The sequence below is a fragment of the Carassius carassius genome, chromosome 47, assembly GCF_963082965.1.
Source record: "Carassius carassius chromosome 47, fCarCar2.1, whole genome shotgun sequence".
Classification (NCBI taxonomy): Eukaryota; Metazoa; Chordata; class Actinopteri; order Cypriniformes; family Cyprinidae; genus Carassius; species Carassius carassius.
Window position 1 is genome coordinate 12,814,709 of NC_081801.1, and position 14,830 is coordinate 12,829,538.

Genomic DNA, 14,830 nt, shown 5'->3' on the forward strand with positions numbered 1-14,830 from the left:
ACAGCATGCCTTGAGATCTGCTCTAGGCACACCCCTGCCCGGAGAAATGCAAGATCTGACCACGGAGTGAGGGTTTGGCGACAGGCCGGTGTAACTTGGACCCGGTGAGTGCCGCTCTTCCACGCCCACCTCGGGACTCGGCCATAAAGCCAGTGCTGGAGTGGTCTCATATGTAATAGGCCGAGTGGTGTAAGTGCCGCCGTGGCCGCCATATGCCCCAGGAGCCTCTGAAAGAGTTTCAGTGGCACCGCTGTCCTTCTCTTGAACGTATTCAAGCAGGCTAGCACCGACCGTGCACGTTCCTCTGTGAGGCGTGCTGTCTGTTCGACCGAATCCAACTCCATGTCGCTGACCTGATGGCCCAACAGGCTCAGGTGCCGGAGCACCACATCCCTGTGCTCGCACAACTGATCTCGAGACTGTCTAGTATCAGCCAATCATCTAAGTAGTTGAGAATGCGAACACCCTCCTCTCTGAGAGGAACGAGAGCTGCCTCTGTGACTTTCGTAAAGACACGGGGAGACCAGGACAGCCCGCAGGGCAGGACCTTGTACTGATATGCCAGTCCTTCGAACGCAAACCGCAGAAAAGGTCTGTGGCGCGGAAGGATGGACACATGAAAGTACACGTCCTTCAGGTCGATCGCTGCAAACCAATCTTGGGGACGGACGCACCCGAAAATGCGTTTCTGTGTCAACATTTTGAACGGTAGCCGATGGAGGGCCCGATTCAAAACTCGCAGATCCAAGATCGGTCGTAACCCACCACCTTTCTTGGGTACAATGAAGTACGGGCTGTGAAACCCTGTCCTCATATCGGCTGGAGGGACCGGCTCTATCGCGTCCTTCGCCAGTAGGACTGCGATCTCTTCCCGCAGGACAGGGGCATCGGACGCTTTCACTGTATTGAAGCGGACACCGCAGAGCTTGGGGGGATGCCGGGCGATCTGAAGTCCGGAGCTTGGCCGTCCACAACTCTTCGTGCCCTCCTGGGACCCAGAGAGGGAGAAAACTGCTCTCCTGTCGAGATTTCCAGATTCTCCGCTTGGCCCTCCTCCAGGGGAGGGAGAGGTGCCTTCACAGAAATGCATGGGTGAAACGGCATCCTTATAAGGACGCTCCGTCGTCTTTACAAAGATGCACCCGTGAAGCTCTTTTAGAGAAATTTGCTCTTTAGGAAATGTTCATTTAGTTTACACTCGAAGTAGATTGGTCTATCGAAGCGATATCCCATATTCGTCGGTCACCAACGTGGCGTCGAGAGTGACCGACTGAAAGGGAACATATATGATATTTAAGAAACATAGAAATATAATATAATTTAATTAAATATTCTAAAATAGCACATCAAAGTTGGCTTGTCATATGAAGACACTAAAGTTTTTTTTTTTTTTTTTTTTGTGGACAGCTTATGTTCCAGCAGTCAGTTATTCACTAGCAGCATTTTGGTGGAAAATTGGTATTTGTTTAACCATTGCCGTTGAGACTCAGTCACTGCGGCAGAAGTCCTTTCTTCCTCTCCCTCTGCTGAGAGAGATTTCCAAATGAGCGAGCAGGGGTGGCAAGGCCTCTGGTGCTGCGCCTGGCCCCCGTCGGCTCTCTGACGCATTAATCATCAGGCTGCCGTCCATCCCTTCCCACACGCCACATTCCACTGCTGCTAATATCCAACCAGCATTTTACCCTTCATTAGCACTAGTATCATCACAATTTACTAATCCATACGTTTGTGTGAATGCTTCACGGCTGCGCAGCATACTAAGAGAGTGGAAGGTGGTCTTTGTGGCTGAGGGGCTTGCTGAGCCTTTGAGGGAATTTGCTCCTGGTTTGTTCTAAAGAGAAAGCAGCAGAAGTTTGCTTTGCACGTGCCGTCTCAAACCCTGTTTGTTAAACAAGCAGATATTGTTCGTAATTAAACACAACATAGCTGGGGAATTCTCATGGGTCCATCAATGGAACTTATAACAACTATAATATTTGCATTAAATGTGTTCTCTTGATGCTTTTAGGCTGATTGTACAGCTGCGCTAAAATGGAATTATTTGTTGTTTTTACATAGTAATGACTCTGGGATACATAATTTTAAATGTAAAATATAATTTTTTTTTGATTAGTTAATCATTCAATAAAGCAAAATGTCCCTTAATTGAATTAAACCAAGTGATGTCTGTGAAGGATTTAGCAGAAATCTGCAAAGACACACTCCTGAAGGATTAATGTATTACACTTAAGCTTGATTCTCTTAAGAAAATGTGTCCATGTTTCATAAGATTTGACACTGAATTCTTTGCATCTAGTGCTGAAAAGTCTAGCTTTACTTGCAGCATTTCAGTTTTTTAAGTCTTGGTTTGGGGCTGGTTTAGCCAGTTAAGAGGCCTGACTGCATCATCCAAAAGAGCATATGCTGGACTTTTTAACATGGGTGACTGAGTTTGAAATGGGATGTTGGCACTTGTGTCTGGAGGTCTGCTTTCACAGATGGAAGGGCACAGTGATGTAACGCCAGTGTTGAGTTTACCATAAGAGCTGCTGGTTATAAGAACACATACATGTTTAAAAATTATTTTGAACAAATGATATCAGACACAGCCATTAATAAACCCGCATTAATGACACGGCAATATGCAGAACATGTTCTCATATTAGAATGCACCCGGTCTTAATGGGGACATTAAAATATAATTAAAATTAAATGTTAGAATTAGAAGGATAATTCAACCAAAAATTAAAATGATTTTGTTTCTCATTTTTAAGTATATCCTGACTGCTCCTTTACTTATACTTAAAAAGTACCATAAAAGTGGTCTTCTGAAGTCATATAATAGTTCTGTGTGATGAGCAGTATTTTAATTTTTTTTGTCAACTAGTCCTTTAACATGCTAAGCATGCATACTAAACTTGAAGTGTGCACTACTGGTAAAAAGTTCATTGTCAGTAAAAAAAATATATATATATATACTTTTATGAAAGATGCATTGCAATGATCAAAGGACAGTCAATTCATTACAAAATATTTCAATTTAAAATAAATGTAAAAGAATATTAATAAAAAAAAGATGTATCAAGGTTTTCACACAAAATATTAGACAGCACAACCATTTTCAATGCTTATAAATGCCCTTTGAGTACCAAAACTGTAAGTTAGAATGAATTCAAATTGATCATGTGACACTGGAAACTACAGTTATGGCTGCTGAAAAAAAGAAAGAAAAAAAACCTTAGGAGACTTAGATTGCAGGTATCTTGTCAGATCTGAGCATAATTTGAGACATTATTGAAATCTCTTCTAAAATTGTCTAGGGAACATGTGAGATTGCTGGTAACTTGAGTTGAATCTCATTAAATAGAAGTCTCCATTTGACCTCCATTCAAACTCAGCAGATATTATAGTGATCTCATTTGTGATTTTTCTTCCCTATGTGCAATCATCCAAAAAGAAATTCACACAAATGAAAATCCTGCTTTGAAAGTTCAACACTCTCTGAACACATAGTACCAGAACCATGGAGTTTTCCTCTATTAGCCAGATTGTAATATTCAAGCACGAAAGCTGACCTTTGCAGCTGAGAATAGTGATGGGTATCACATATCCTTTCACTGATTCCGGCTCACAGGTGTACGTGGATCTCAATCTCTTACAATCATTGCCATTCAGATCTAATTCAAAGCCATGGTTTTTCTCACTTGCACATGCTGTCCAAAAAAGTGCAGCAGGCAGGATGAGCTATTGAGGCGGACAGTAGAGTGCTTTGACCTTTACAGCACGGCAGTGCACACCTGCATTGGCCTGTTCCCTGTCACACGCACACACACACACTCTGGGTGTTCCTCTGGGTTGATGTATGAGGGGTGCTGGGGTGGTACCAGGCCTGTAGTGATATAAATGGCTTGTCTGCCTCACTGAGAGTGGAGTATCGTCCTCTGACAGCTTTAATCTAGACCAAAATGATCAATGTTCTGTGCTACTTACTTTGAATGTCAGTAATTAAATACAGAGATAATGTCACAGATCTGTTTGAACAAGTTATGCAAATGCACAGCACACAAATTTCTTCGCCATTTTTGCAATGCTTTGTTTGTTGTTGATGCATGCATGGAAAGCTAATTTTTTTTTTCAGGGACCCTTTTTTGATGGTGTTTGCTTGAGCATTAGGCTAATGAAATCTTCATTTAAATAGGAATTCATCATTCGCTCACTTGTTCCAGCTCCAGTGACACAAACAATTATCTTAATTAAACCAAGCTGCACACCAATAATCAATAATAATCTGGGGCCTAAACAAGTTTAATCCCTTTATTAATACGGTATGATCCCAGCACAAGATTTACTTAACTGCTAATATAGCAAGGGCAGTTTGTCATAATAAGAGGTACCTAACAACATGAATATTAACGTATGGTTTTGTATTTGCCAAGTCTATTCTAAATAGTTTTTATATTGTGTAACAATGTGCTCCAAAAAAGAAAAAGAAAAAAAGAATCCAAAATGTTAAACATTTATTTTCATTTTTTTTTTTCTACAATATTCATGCAATGTCCGAACTGTTAGAACTCTCCTGAGCATGTCCTCACTAAGTGTTTTCTCAGCAGCAGGCGTGTGAGGCGTCTTCTTCTTCTTCTTGCTTTATGGCGGATCACAGACTTATAAGTGCATTACTGGCACCTATCTCCTAAGTGGACCATTGACAATCTATCTACAATCTCAATTAGGAATGTCAATGGTCCACTTAGGAGATAGGTGCTGGTAATGCACTTATAAGTCTGCGATCCACCATAAAGTAAGAAGAAAAAGAAGCCTCCTCCGGCGCCTGCTGCAGAGAATGCGCTTAGGAGAGTTCTAACAGTTTGGACACTGTGTGAATCAGAGGTAAAAAAAAAAAAAATTATATATATATATATATATGTATGTATATAAAAACTATATAAACTATATAAAAACTGTTCAGTTTCTTGCATGATCGTTTTGTGTCTTTACACATCAATGTATCGTCACGAGCCACAGGGTTAATTTGTTTTTGTTTGTGTATGTTTTTTTGTTTTATCGTATGTTTTAGCCATGATTCCGTTCCACTTACATTATAACACTGATAGACTGCAGCGGTTTGCGCTAAAAATCTTGGTTTGTGTTCTACTGAAGAAACAAACATCTTGGATGCCCTGGGGGTAAGCAGATAAACATCAAATTTTCATTTTTGGGTGAACTATCCCTTTAAATAAAAAAAAAAAACTGTAAATTTGCATTTTTATCACTTTTAGCTTTGTTATAATATAATTGAACATTTTAAATTTTTATAAAAACAGTTCTGTTTCAATAAACAAAAGTGAAACTTAAGTGTGAATTTTTATATTTAAATTGTTTTCGAATAAAATGCAAATATTGTTTTGAAAGCTTACATTTTATTTATAAACTAATTTTAACATTTTAGTGAAAATAATTTCATGTCATGATTAAAACTAAACTAACATAACAGAATATTTTCAGTAGAATGTTTAAAATTAATTTGTAATTAAAATGAAAGCTTTTGCAAAACACATTTTTAAATAATACAATTTAAAGCTTCAAATATTTATAAAAAAAACATTATTAAACATATTTTCATCTTGGGAAATTATATTTTCAGTACAGAATGTTTTAAAATTGCATTTTAAAATTTAAATTAACAAATAACATAAAATAACAAACGAGGGGAAAAAAGGTTTTGTGGACATGAATGTTTCTCTTATCATGGAATAGCTCTCATACACTAACACAATTAGGAGATTTAAAAGCAATGCAGAGCATGCCAGAATTAAATTAAAATGTTCACCCTTTTTCCTCATTGAGTTGGACTCATTGGCACACCCTAGTGGTTCATGTCGGTTCCTGTAGTATTTTTTCTAAATAGTCCTCATGGTTTCTGCTGTTGGTTAAACATCTTCTTTCCAGTGCATGAATAGTTAAATGATACCTCACTAAGATTTGTTGCAAAAGTTTCCGCAAAACTTTTTGGAAGTAAAAGAGATGCGCTGTCTCAGGAGGTCTGCCGATGATTAGAATCAGCATTCGCATCCCACACAACAAAATGGCATCCAGCTCATCACCCCATGGTTGAGCAAAGTAAACACAGAACTAGCTAATTAAATGTAAGTTGAGTTATCACGTACACTCTACATTTTAATGACTTTTAGAGCCATATTGAAGATCAAAATGTTGCAGAGCTCAGCCAAGATTGGAGTTATGGGATTATCAGTCAGGGTATGTGAGGCTTGTATATAAACTAAGGGAGGGGGAAAAAAACAAACAAACAAGAAATATGCTTGATAGAGGAGGAGATATAGAAGAACATTTTAAGGTTATCAAGTGAATATTTTAATGATTTAATTTAGTATTCGGTTCCTCACTACGCTCCCTCCCTATTTAGCTTTAACACACTTAAAGGTTGTTTTTTCCTATTGAGCTTGCCAAACATGGCCGCAGTGCATGCTCATGTATGTGTTTACCCTTTTGATGCATCTTCTGTCACTTAGCATGATTACCACCCACCAGCTGAACGTCCACCGAGTGACCAGTATTTAGCGCAGTCTCCGTGACAACCGCTGTAGCACGCTTAACCTTCATCGGTAACCCCTCTCTGGGATAAACAGCCTCTCTATTTACATTTCCAATTCAGTCCTCTCAATCCACACCTCATTCCCTTTGACGAGTCTTAAGGAAGTCGCTCCTGCACAGGGTTCATTTGTTTTGGTCTGTTTTGACTTTGTGCTACTGGCAGGCTGATTGAGTTCAGTTTTGTTCAACTGTCTCCCCTTATCTGTCGCCATCACATGATCAGATTGCTTTCTTCCCTTCTGTTTTAAGTGACAGGGCTGTTTAGAGGTGCCTGACAACTGAGGCATGCAAATTAGCATTTGATGGTCTCTTAAAGTCATGTCACATTTCACATTAATATATTTATTTATCTCCAGCTTTAGTCTATTCATGTTTTCCTCTTAGCTCTGCAGGGTAGGCAGCTGTGGGGTGTTGTTTTTTTGTTGTTTTTTTCCCTAAGGGAGCCAAAATATAGTTCAGCTTGAAATTATCTGACTCTAAAAGGTACAGTTCACCCAAGAACTTCTAAGAGTTTCTTTCTTCTGTGGAACACCTCATTTTAAATTCAGGTGTTCCATAGAAGAAAGTAAGTCATAGAAGTTTAGACAACAACATGAAGGTGAATACTGTAAATGATGACAGAATTTTCATTTTTGGTTGAAGTATCTCATTTAATGGTATACATTTCTGCTTTGGGTCAAGCGGTCAAGGTCTGTAGCTTCCATTTCTATGGCAGTGGCAGCTTTTATCACATGGTGATCTCATTCAGAGAGGGGATTTGGACCAAGCATGTGTAACATGAAAACAGGCAATCTGATGAAACACATGCACAAAAAAAAACCACTTTCACACTCTGCTGGTTATTCACACCTGCTCTAACTGTGTTTTGCCACCTGTTCTTCATTGTGCACTCTGCTTCAAGGAAATGGACTGTGGTTCAGTGTTTTGTTTTTTTTTTGTCAGTTTTTCGTCATTTTGTCCATTGGCCCAAATAGTGTCCAGTACTTTTATCTACAAATGGGATGAGTTAAATGATGCAGATACTTTATATAACTTAGCTTCAGGGTACAAATATCTGAGAACACTAATGAAAATGTTTCTTTTTATATTTTCTTCTAATTTCATGCAGTTGTTTTTCATTATTAGTTTTTTTTTTTACATAGTTGATTTAGAAGTTGATGGACGGACAGATATTTAGATGGATGGATGGATGGATGCATGGGTGGGTGGGTGTGTGGGTGTATGGATAGATCTTTCATTCTCCAATTTGATTTCTATTTCTCTCTGTCCCTCCACAGTCCAAAGCCAGAATCTCATAGCGGACAACATCTCTGTAGTGGAGGGAGAGACTGCCATCATAAGCTGTCGAGTCAAAAACAATGACGACTCCGTCATTCAGCTCCTCAACCCCAACAGACAGACCATCTACTTCAGAGATGTCAGACGTGAGTACACATATTCACACAGTGCACACAGACAGTCCCCAGTGGAGCTGAACTGTTAATGCTTCAGAGTAATCCACTGCGCTTCTGAGGGCAACCGAAAGAGAGACCTGGCTGGCTGGTGAGGGCATGTTTTTTTCAGCGATTCCCCTTGCTCCCATGTGATGCGTCTTACACAAGACCTCTCTGATATTTCCCTACAGCAGCACTGTTTAATTTATAGCAGAGTCTTTCTAAAGAGTTTCATCTCTCCCACCCCTCTATGAAATATTGCACCCACCAGTCCCATGTCATATGCAGAAAAGCACTTTGATGATGATATTTTCTTTGCACAAAAGTTGCAACAGGAAGCATTTTTAAGTAGTTCCAAAGTGCTTTCAAGTTCAGTCTGAGTCCAATCCAGCACATATCAGGTGGTGTCAATGGACATGGCGCCTGTCTCCACAACCGGTCCCCGGAAAGGTCTGTGCTTCTTATTTCATCGCTTTTCTCTGAAATAATGATAAGCTTCTCTGAGGTGCCAGACCGAGTCATTTTCATCTCCTTCCCCATAAACGGCACTGTGGTTAAAGAGCGTTCCAGTCAAGGAGAGTGAACGGGAGAGCCGTCAGTCGCCTGAGGGACTGTCCTCATCAAGAAACGGTTAAAGTAATTGTTCCCGTTCCTCCCAGAGTTTGGATTAAGGTCTTCTGAACCGTAATTTTATCTCTCAGCCTCCAATCATTAACAAGGCTCAGACTCCAGGTTTTTGGTCCGTGCAAGACTGTAATTATCGCCCGTCTCCTTAATAAAACTTTGATGGGCTCTTCTCAAAGTAACCGTGGCCGGTAATCAAAATTGATTGTTGCCATTTAGGAGATGCAGCATGTGTCCTGGAGCCTCTAGGATTAAACCTGAGAAAACAATGCAAATGAGATTCGGAAGAGGAGCACAGGAGCAAAGGAAAGGAAATGAGACAGATAATAGAGGCAGCCATCAGCCATTGATACACAAAGAACCTTTTACTTCAACATCTCATTTTTGGTTGCTTTATGCAAGTTGTGTCTGCACTCAGTTGATTGCAAAGGAGTGATTCAGGCCTGGTTTTCTTTATTTATCAGCTTAATTGTTATTTATAATAATTGTAATTAATTCTAAAGTACTTATTTTTTAAATATATTTTGTATATTGTTTTTTAATACTGCTTGCACATACTGCTGCAAATTCAGCTTTGCCATTACAGGAATGAATTGCACATTACAAATGTAATAAAATAGAAATCAGTGATTTTAGTCATTTTAAAATATTTTTCAATATTATAATCATAAAATTCACATCAAGATTTTAGGTGAAATTTTCTTATATAAAAATGTATTTCAATTAAAAATTACTTAAAATACTACAATAGTCTCTCAGCTCAGAAATGTAATTTCATTCAACAGAAAATGTTGTGTATAAAGCATAAATTGAGGTAGAGTATTTAGGAAAATTGTTTTATCAAGTTTTCTTGCTATGTTAACAAGTACTACACATTGTATAAAAAAAAAAAAAAAAAAAAAAAGCTTTAGAGAGTGGACATTCAAATTTAGACATTTTATATTCCTAAGGTCATAGAAAGGTTGGACTGTAAAAGCTTTTTTGAGCTCTTGGCTTCACAGTAGGTGAAGGAAATATGATGATAAAGAATCTTTGGCAGTCTTCAGCATCAGTTCAGCAGGAGGCGTTAAACGCTGTGGAGTTTCTAAAGCACCTCCTCCTCTTTACACACCTCTTACACCCCCCACCTAGTGTGAGCAAAGAGCGACATTTACTCATTTATAACATTTATTCAGCAAAGGCTATTTCACATGACTCAAATCAGGGCTTCAACGATCAGTGCATGAGCTGCTTTGACTTCCAAGTGAATGACATTGCAGATAAGTGATAAAAAGGGCCAATTTACGAGGTCATTGGGTGCAAGACAGTGTGTCGTTTAATTGTTTTGTGGCTTTGTACTCTAAAGACCCTGACACACCAAGCCAATGGATGGACATCGGACATCTGGGACTTATGTCAGGGCTTCAATGTTCAACACATGCTCTGCTTTAACCTTCATGTCACCAATGTTGCAGATAGCGATAAAGGGCGAATTATGAGGTTACTGGGTGCAAGAAAACTGTGCTGTGTAATTTCGTGTTGCTTTGTACTCTATAGGCCCTGACACCAAGCCGACAGACAGTTAGCTCAGCTAAATCAGAGTCAGCCAGTCGGTGAGAAAGACCACTCTGATTGTTGTTCAGCTTAAGTGATCAGAGCATGAGAGGAATAGTGATGAGCAAATAAGTATAAAGTCAAAAGTGAACACAGAGGCTGTTCTAATTTTACATCTTCATCTTACCCAAGCATTCGCAAATATTTTCATAATGACATGGCAGTCTGGAATGAAAAAAAGTGAATAGCAACTAACACTTCTCACACAAGCTGTAGTGTGGATGTATGGCTGTAGTTTTCGTGGTATGGTCAAGCTCAACATTTTGGCTTCAAACAACAACACAGTTGGCTATTGTCTCTGCTAGTTCTTTATCGGTTTGGTGTGTTATCATTAGTGAGGTGAAATCAAACTTAAATGCAAGTTGGAACCGTTTTTGCTAGAAAAGGTATTCTGTTGTCCAGTGATCATTGCCTGTACTTCAAAATGTCACTGGCATTAGTTTCCATTAGTTTGAACTTTTCCATTACAACTAGCTTACTATAACTTCACTCCATTGAATTTGATGCATTGGGGAATGTTGCCATATGATATGTCAAAGGATCTTAAATGCTCTCTAACATTGATTGTCTTTTACGTCATCTTTGGAGACACGGTAGATTTTATTTGTAGCAGTGCATGATATTTTTAGTCTCCTCTTTCTCTGAAATGTGCTATGCTGAGAGGACACAAAGCTGTGACAGTGTTATTTCACATTGTCTTTTTGTCCTTGCTGCATAATCTTTCCTTTTTTCTACTTCCTGAGCCTTTCAGATTCCTGTATGGCATATGCTGCCCATTGCATATGCCTGTTCTCATATGTTACGACATATACTCATTGTGCCCAAGAAACTCTGAGAACATAATGCAGGTTAAAGCCTTGTAAAAATCCCCAGCAAATGAAAGACAGTTTCAAAAAACAAAAAAGGAACACGGTAGTGCAAAAGCATTTGTCCATGCTTTTTTCAGGGTGATAAGTTTTAAAGGGTTTTGTCAGGCAAGGAAGCTGGTTTACTGGGCAGCATGCCCTCAGAAGGGACAGGAAACCACGCTGAGCTTCATTCTCAACCGCTCCCACAGAGCACTGGATGTAGCTGGCTGACAGAAACGTTCCCTCTCATGGTGGTGGGACAACCTCCTGGGGCCTCACGAGCTCTCGCTGTCACCGTGTCCGGCACTGTGTCCGAAAACGCTACAGCAAGCAGGAAAGGGCATTTACACAGTCACATATGCTGTTATTATTTGGGTCACAAGGCACTGCTTTTTTTTCACCAAGGTTTCGACTTTGTTCATCCACCTCCTTTTCCAAAAAATAAACTAGAACGAGAATGTGAATTATGTCTGTATGTCCTGAAGGCATAATATTTTTTTATTGCCTGTTTGTGCACTTTGCATACTTTTCTCATTTAAAGCTAATATGAAATCAAAATTTACCCTATTTACCTGTATCCTGGTCTAATGGTCCTGGTCCTGGTTTCCTGTGAATGAATAATTGGTGCACATTATCCAAACTTCCATTAACCAACAACTTTCCATTTCAGATTACGTCACTGATCTCTTCCCTCCAAACCCATTTTTTTCTGCTATTTTTCTCATAATTCTCATATTTTTTCCTCAACGTCCTTTTCACTCTGAAACATGGGTCAATGATATAACATAGTTTATTATCTGGATATATTCATTTATTCATTTAAAATGTGATTTTGTGCTTTGAATATACCTGTTATATGATGAGCCTGTTTTTAATTTTACAATTTACATTCATTTGTTATTTTTGGAAGAATATCAAAAATATCAGGATTGGCACCATGTTATCTTTATATGACAGGGCCAGTTTAGTTCACATTTTAAAATGTATAAATGTAATGATATTTATGAATGAATAATTTGTGATATTTGTAAAAAATGAAAAAAAAACTTTTAAAAATATGTTTAAAAACTTTTAAAAGATTAATCAAGGTGTATATTCTCACATGTATTGAGAGATATGAGATATGAGATAAATAAAAAATAAATATATATATATATATATATATATATATATATATATATATATACTGTATTCTTTGTCATAGACACTCTTACTATTCATTGATCCACAGACAGGTAAAATAGGTCAAATAAGTCATTGTCAGTGCATCTGGCATTCCTCGATTCTTCTCCAGGAACCAGTGGTCTTTCATTACAATGCTTACCCAGTTTTATTCGCCTCACTGATATGATCCCCCTAGTTTCTTGCCCTCTCTTCTCCCCATTAAAGCTGACACCGCGCTTATTCGTGTTCTCATAATGCTCTAATTATTGCTGTCTCACCACCTGATGCACAGTCACAATATATTATAAACTGGTTTGGCTTCTTGCTCCTTATCAGTTTATTTTAATCCTCACATTTCCCCAATCAATCAATTGAATTAAATGATTAGCTTCTGTCTGCCCTCCCCTTGACAGCCACATTCTAACTTTCAAGCTGGTCATTCTAATTAGTTGCACACAATGCAGTGGCTACATTAAAGGCGTGCTGCTTGATGTTTCAAAACAAAGACCACCACAATGGCTGCTGGGGACCATAGCGCTGCTGTTGGTCTGTGCATGTCTTTCTGGACACGTGTGGCTTTATTTCTCCCAAGCTCAGACATGTACCTGAATAAACTGCACACACACTTTTGCTGAGTGGGATATAGCTACATGTGTGTGATGTTTTATTTATTTGTATTTTCGCTCTGAGCTTAAGCCGCCTTGACATCATGATCAAAGGTGAGAAATAGGTTGCCTTGGCAGCAGTGTCTTGTAGCACGGTCTCCACGTGCATGCACAATCTGTGAAAGAAATGGACTCTCTGCATCTCCCACGCTGGGGATGGCAGTGGCACGCTCGGACAGGGGGCTTGAGGTGACTCGCGTGGAAATGCAAGTATAAGAAAGCCCTTCGTAATATAGAACGATGAAGATCTTTTCCTTTTGTGGTGCACATAGAGAGACGGCAGGTCTTGTAAAGCAATATGTTTTTTCTCTCTCATATGCACATGCTCTCTCTCTCTCTCACTTTCTTTTGAATAAAAGCGAAAGAGCATGGCTAACCAGCTGGATCCAAGAACAATCAACACCCTGCGCCATCAGGGCCTGCTTTCATGATCCCATCGCCTCAAAAATCTCTAATGATGCCTGATTATTTCTTTATTTATTTTCCCATTTATTTATTTCTTTACTTATTTATTCATGGTCCTCTTTTTTTGTGCTCCTTTGAACTCGGCTGTTGCGGGCTAGAACAAACGCATGCGCGAGTGCTCTCTGTGTTGTAAATGGTCTGTCGATCGGCCTGGAATTTATCCGCTGGGGGGCGGTGGGAGGTGAGGGGTGCTGGTAGCCTTTCATCTCTCTTTCGCCCATCTCTCACTCTCTATTTCACCCTCAGCACCATTTACTTTTCACACTCAGCCTCCCACACTGGCAGAGTGAACCCTAATGGACTCCTCATTATTCTGGGCCGAAAAGATTCTGTTCCTCCATATAATTAGGAGAGAAAAGCATAAGTTAGGATCAGCGTGAGATTCTCGCAGTCACGTTGGAGCTTTCAGATCTGCCTTTAAACTGAGGTTGTGTCTGCCATATTTTACATAAGCATACAGCTGTCCCAGTTTTTTTTTTAGATAGATAGATAGATAGATAGATAGATTAGATAGATAGATAGATAGATAGATAGATAGATAGATAGATAGATAGATAGATAGATAGATAGATAGATAGATAGATAGATAGATAGATAGATAGATAGATAGATAGATGGGTGGCAGTGGCTCAGTGGTTCATGTAGGTTGTCTACAAACTGGAAGGTTGGTGGTTCAATCCCCGGCTCCACCTGACCAAGTGTCGAGGTGTCCTTGAGCAAGACACCTAACCCCAGCTGCTCCCGATGAGCTGGATGGCGCCTTGCATGGCTGATATCGCCGTCGGTGTGTGAATGAGTGAGTGGATGGGTGAATGTGAGCCAATTTGTAAAGTGCTTTGGATGACCATGGGGTCTGTTGAAAGCGCTATATAAATGCAGTACATTTACCATTTATTTCACATAAAAGATGTTTATATATACTTCACAAAACAAAATAATTACTGGATTTGAAATAAAATGACCCCTTTCAATAGTTACACATCAACATCCTGTTCAAAAGTTTACACCCCCCGGCTTTTAATGCATCCTGTTGCCTTCTTGTGCAACAGTAAATGTTTTGACCTTTTGTAATAGTTATGTATGAGACCCTCAATTGTCCCTCAATTGAATGAAAATTAACTAAATAGAAAATTAGGTCCCACTTTATATTGTCTCTAATACCTGTGTACTTACAAAGTAACTACATGTGTACGTAGTATGTAACCACAGTGTAAGTAAACATTGGTACATAATATCTACAGCTGTAATATTTCTGTAACTACACACATGTAACAACCCTCCGAATGGTTTGTGTAAGTACAAATGTGTAACAGGACATATTTAACTACATTTTGTAACAACATGTATAAGACTAATTGGACATATTTAACTACATTTTGTAACAACATGTATATGAGTAATTGGAACCATTTGATCCAGGGGGTGGGGATGGGTGGGTTTTAGGGATATG

At 39.1% G+C, this 14,830-nt stretch overlaps 1 protein-coding gene across 5 annotated transcripts in view; it reads left to right on the forward strand.

Moving 5' to 3' along the window:
- Window positions 1-14,830, forward strand: part of LOC132130167 (cell adhesion molecule 1-like) — a 305,793-nt gene that overhangs the window by 234,998 nt on the left and 55,965 nt on the right. For all 5 annotated transcript variants that reach the window (XM_059541843.1, XM_059541844.1, XM_059541840.1 and 2 more), the window contains one exon: window positions 7,866-8,012. In XM_059541843.1, coding sequence (XP_059397826.1) covers window positions 7,866-8,012 — 147 coding nt within the window. The remainder of the gene's footprint in view (window positions 1-7,865; window positions 8,013-14,830) is intronic.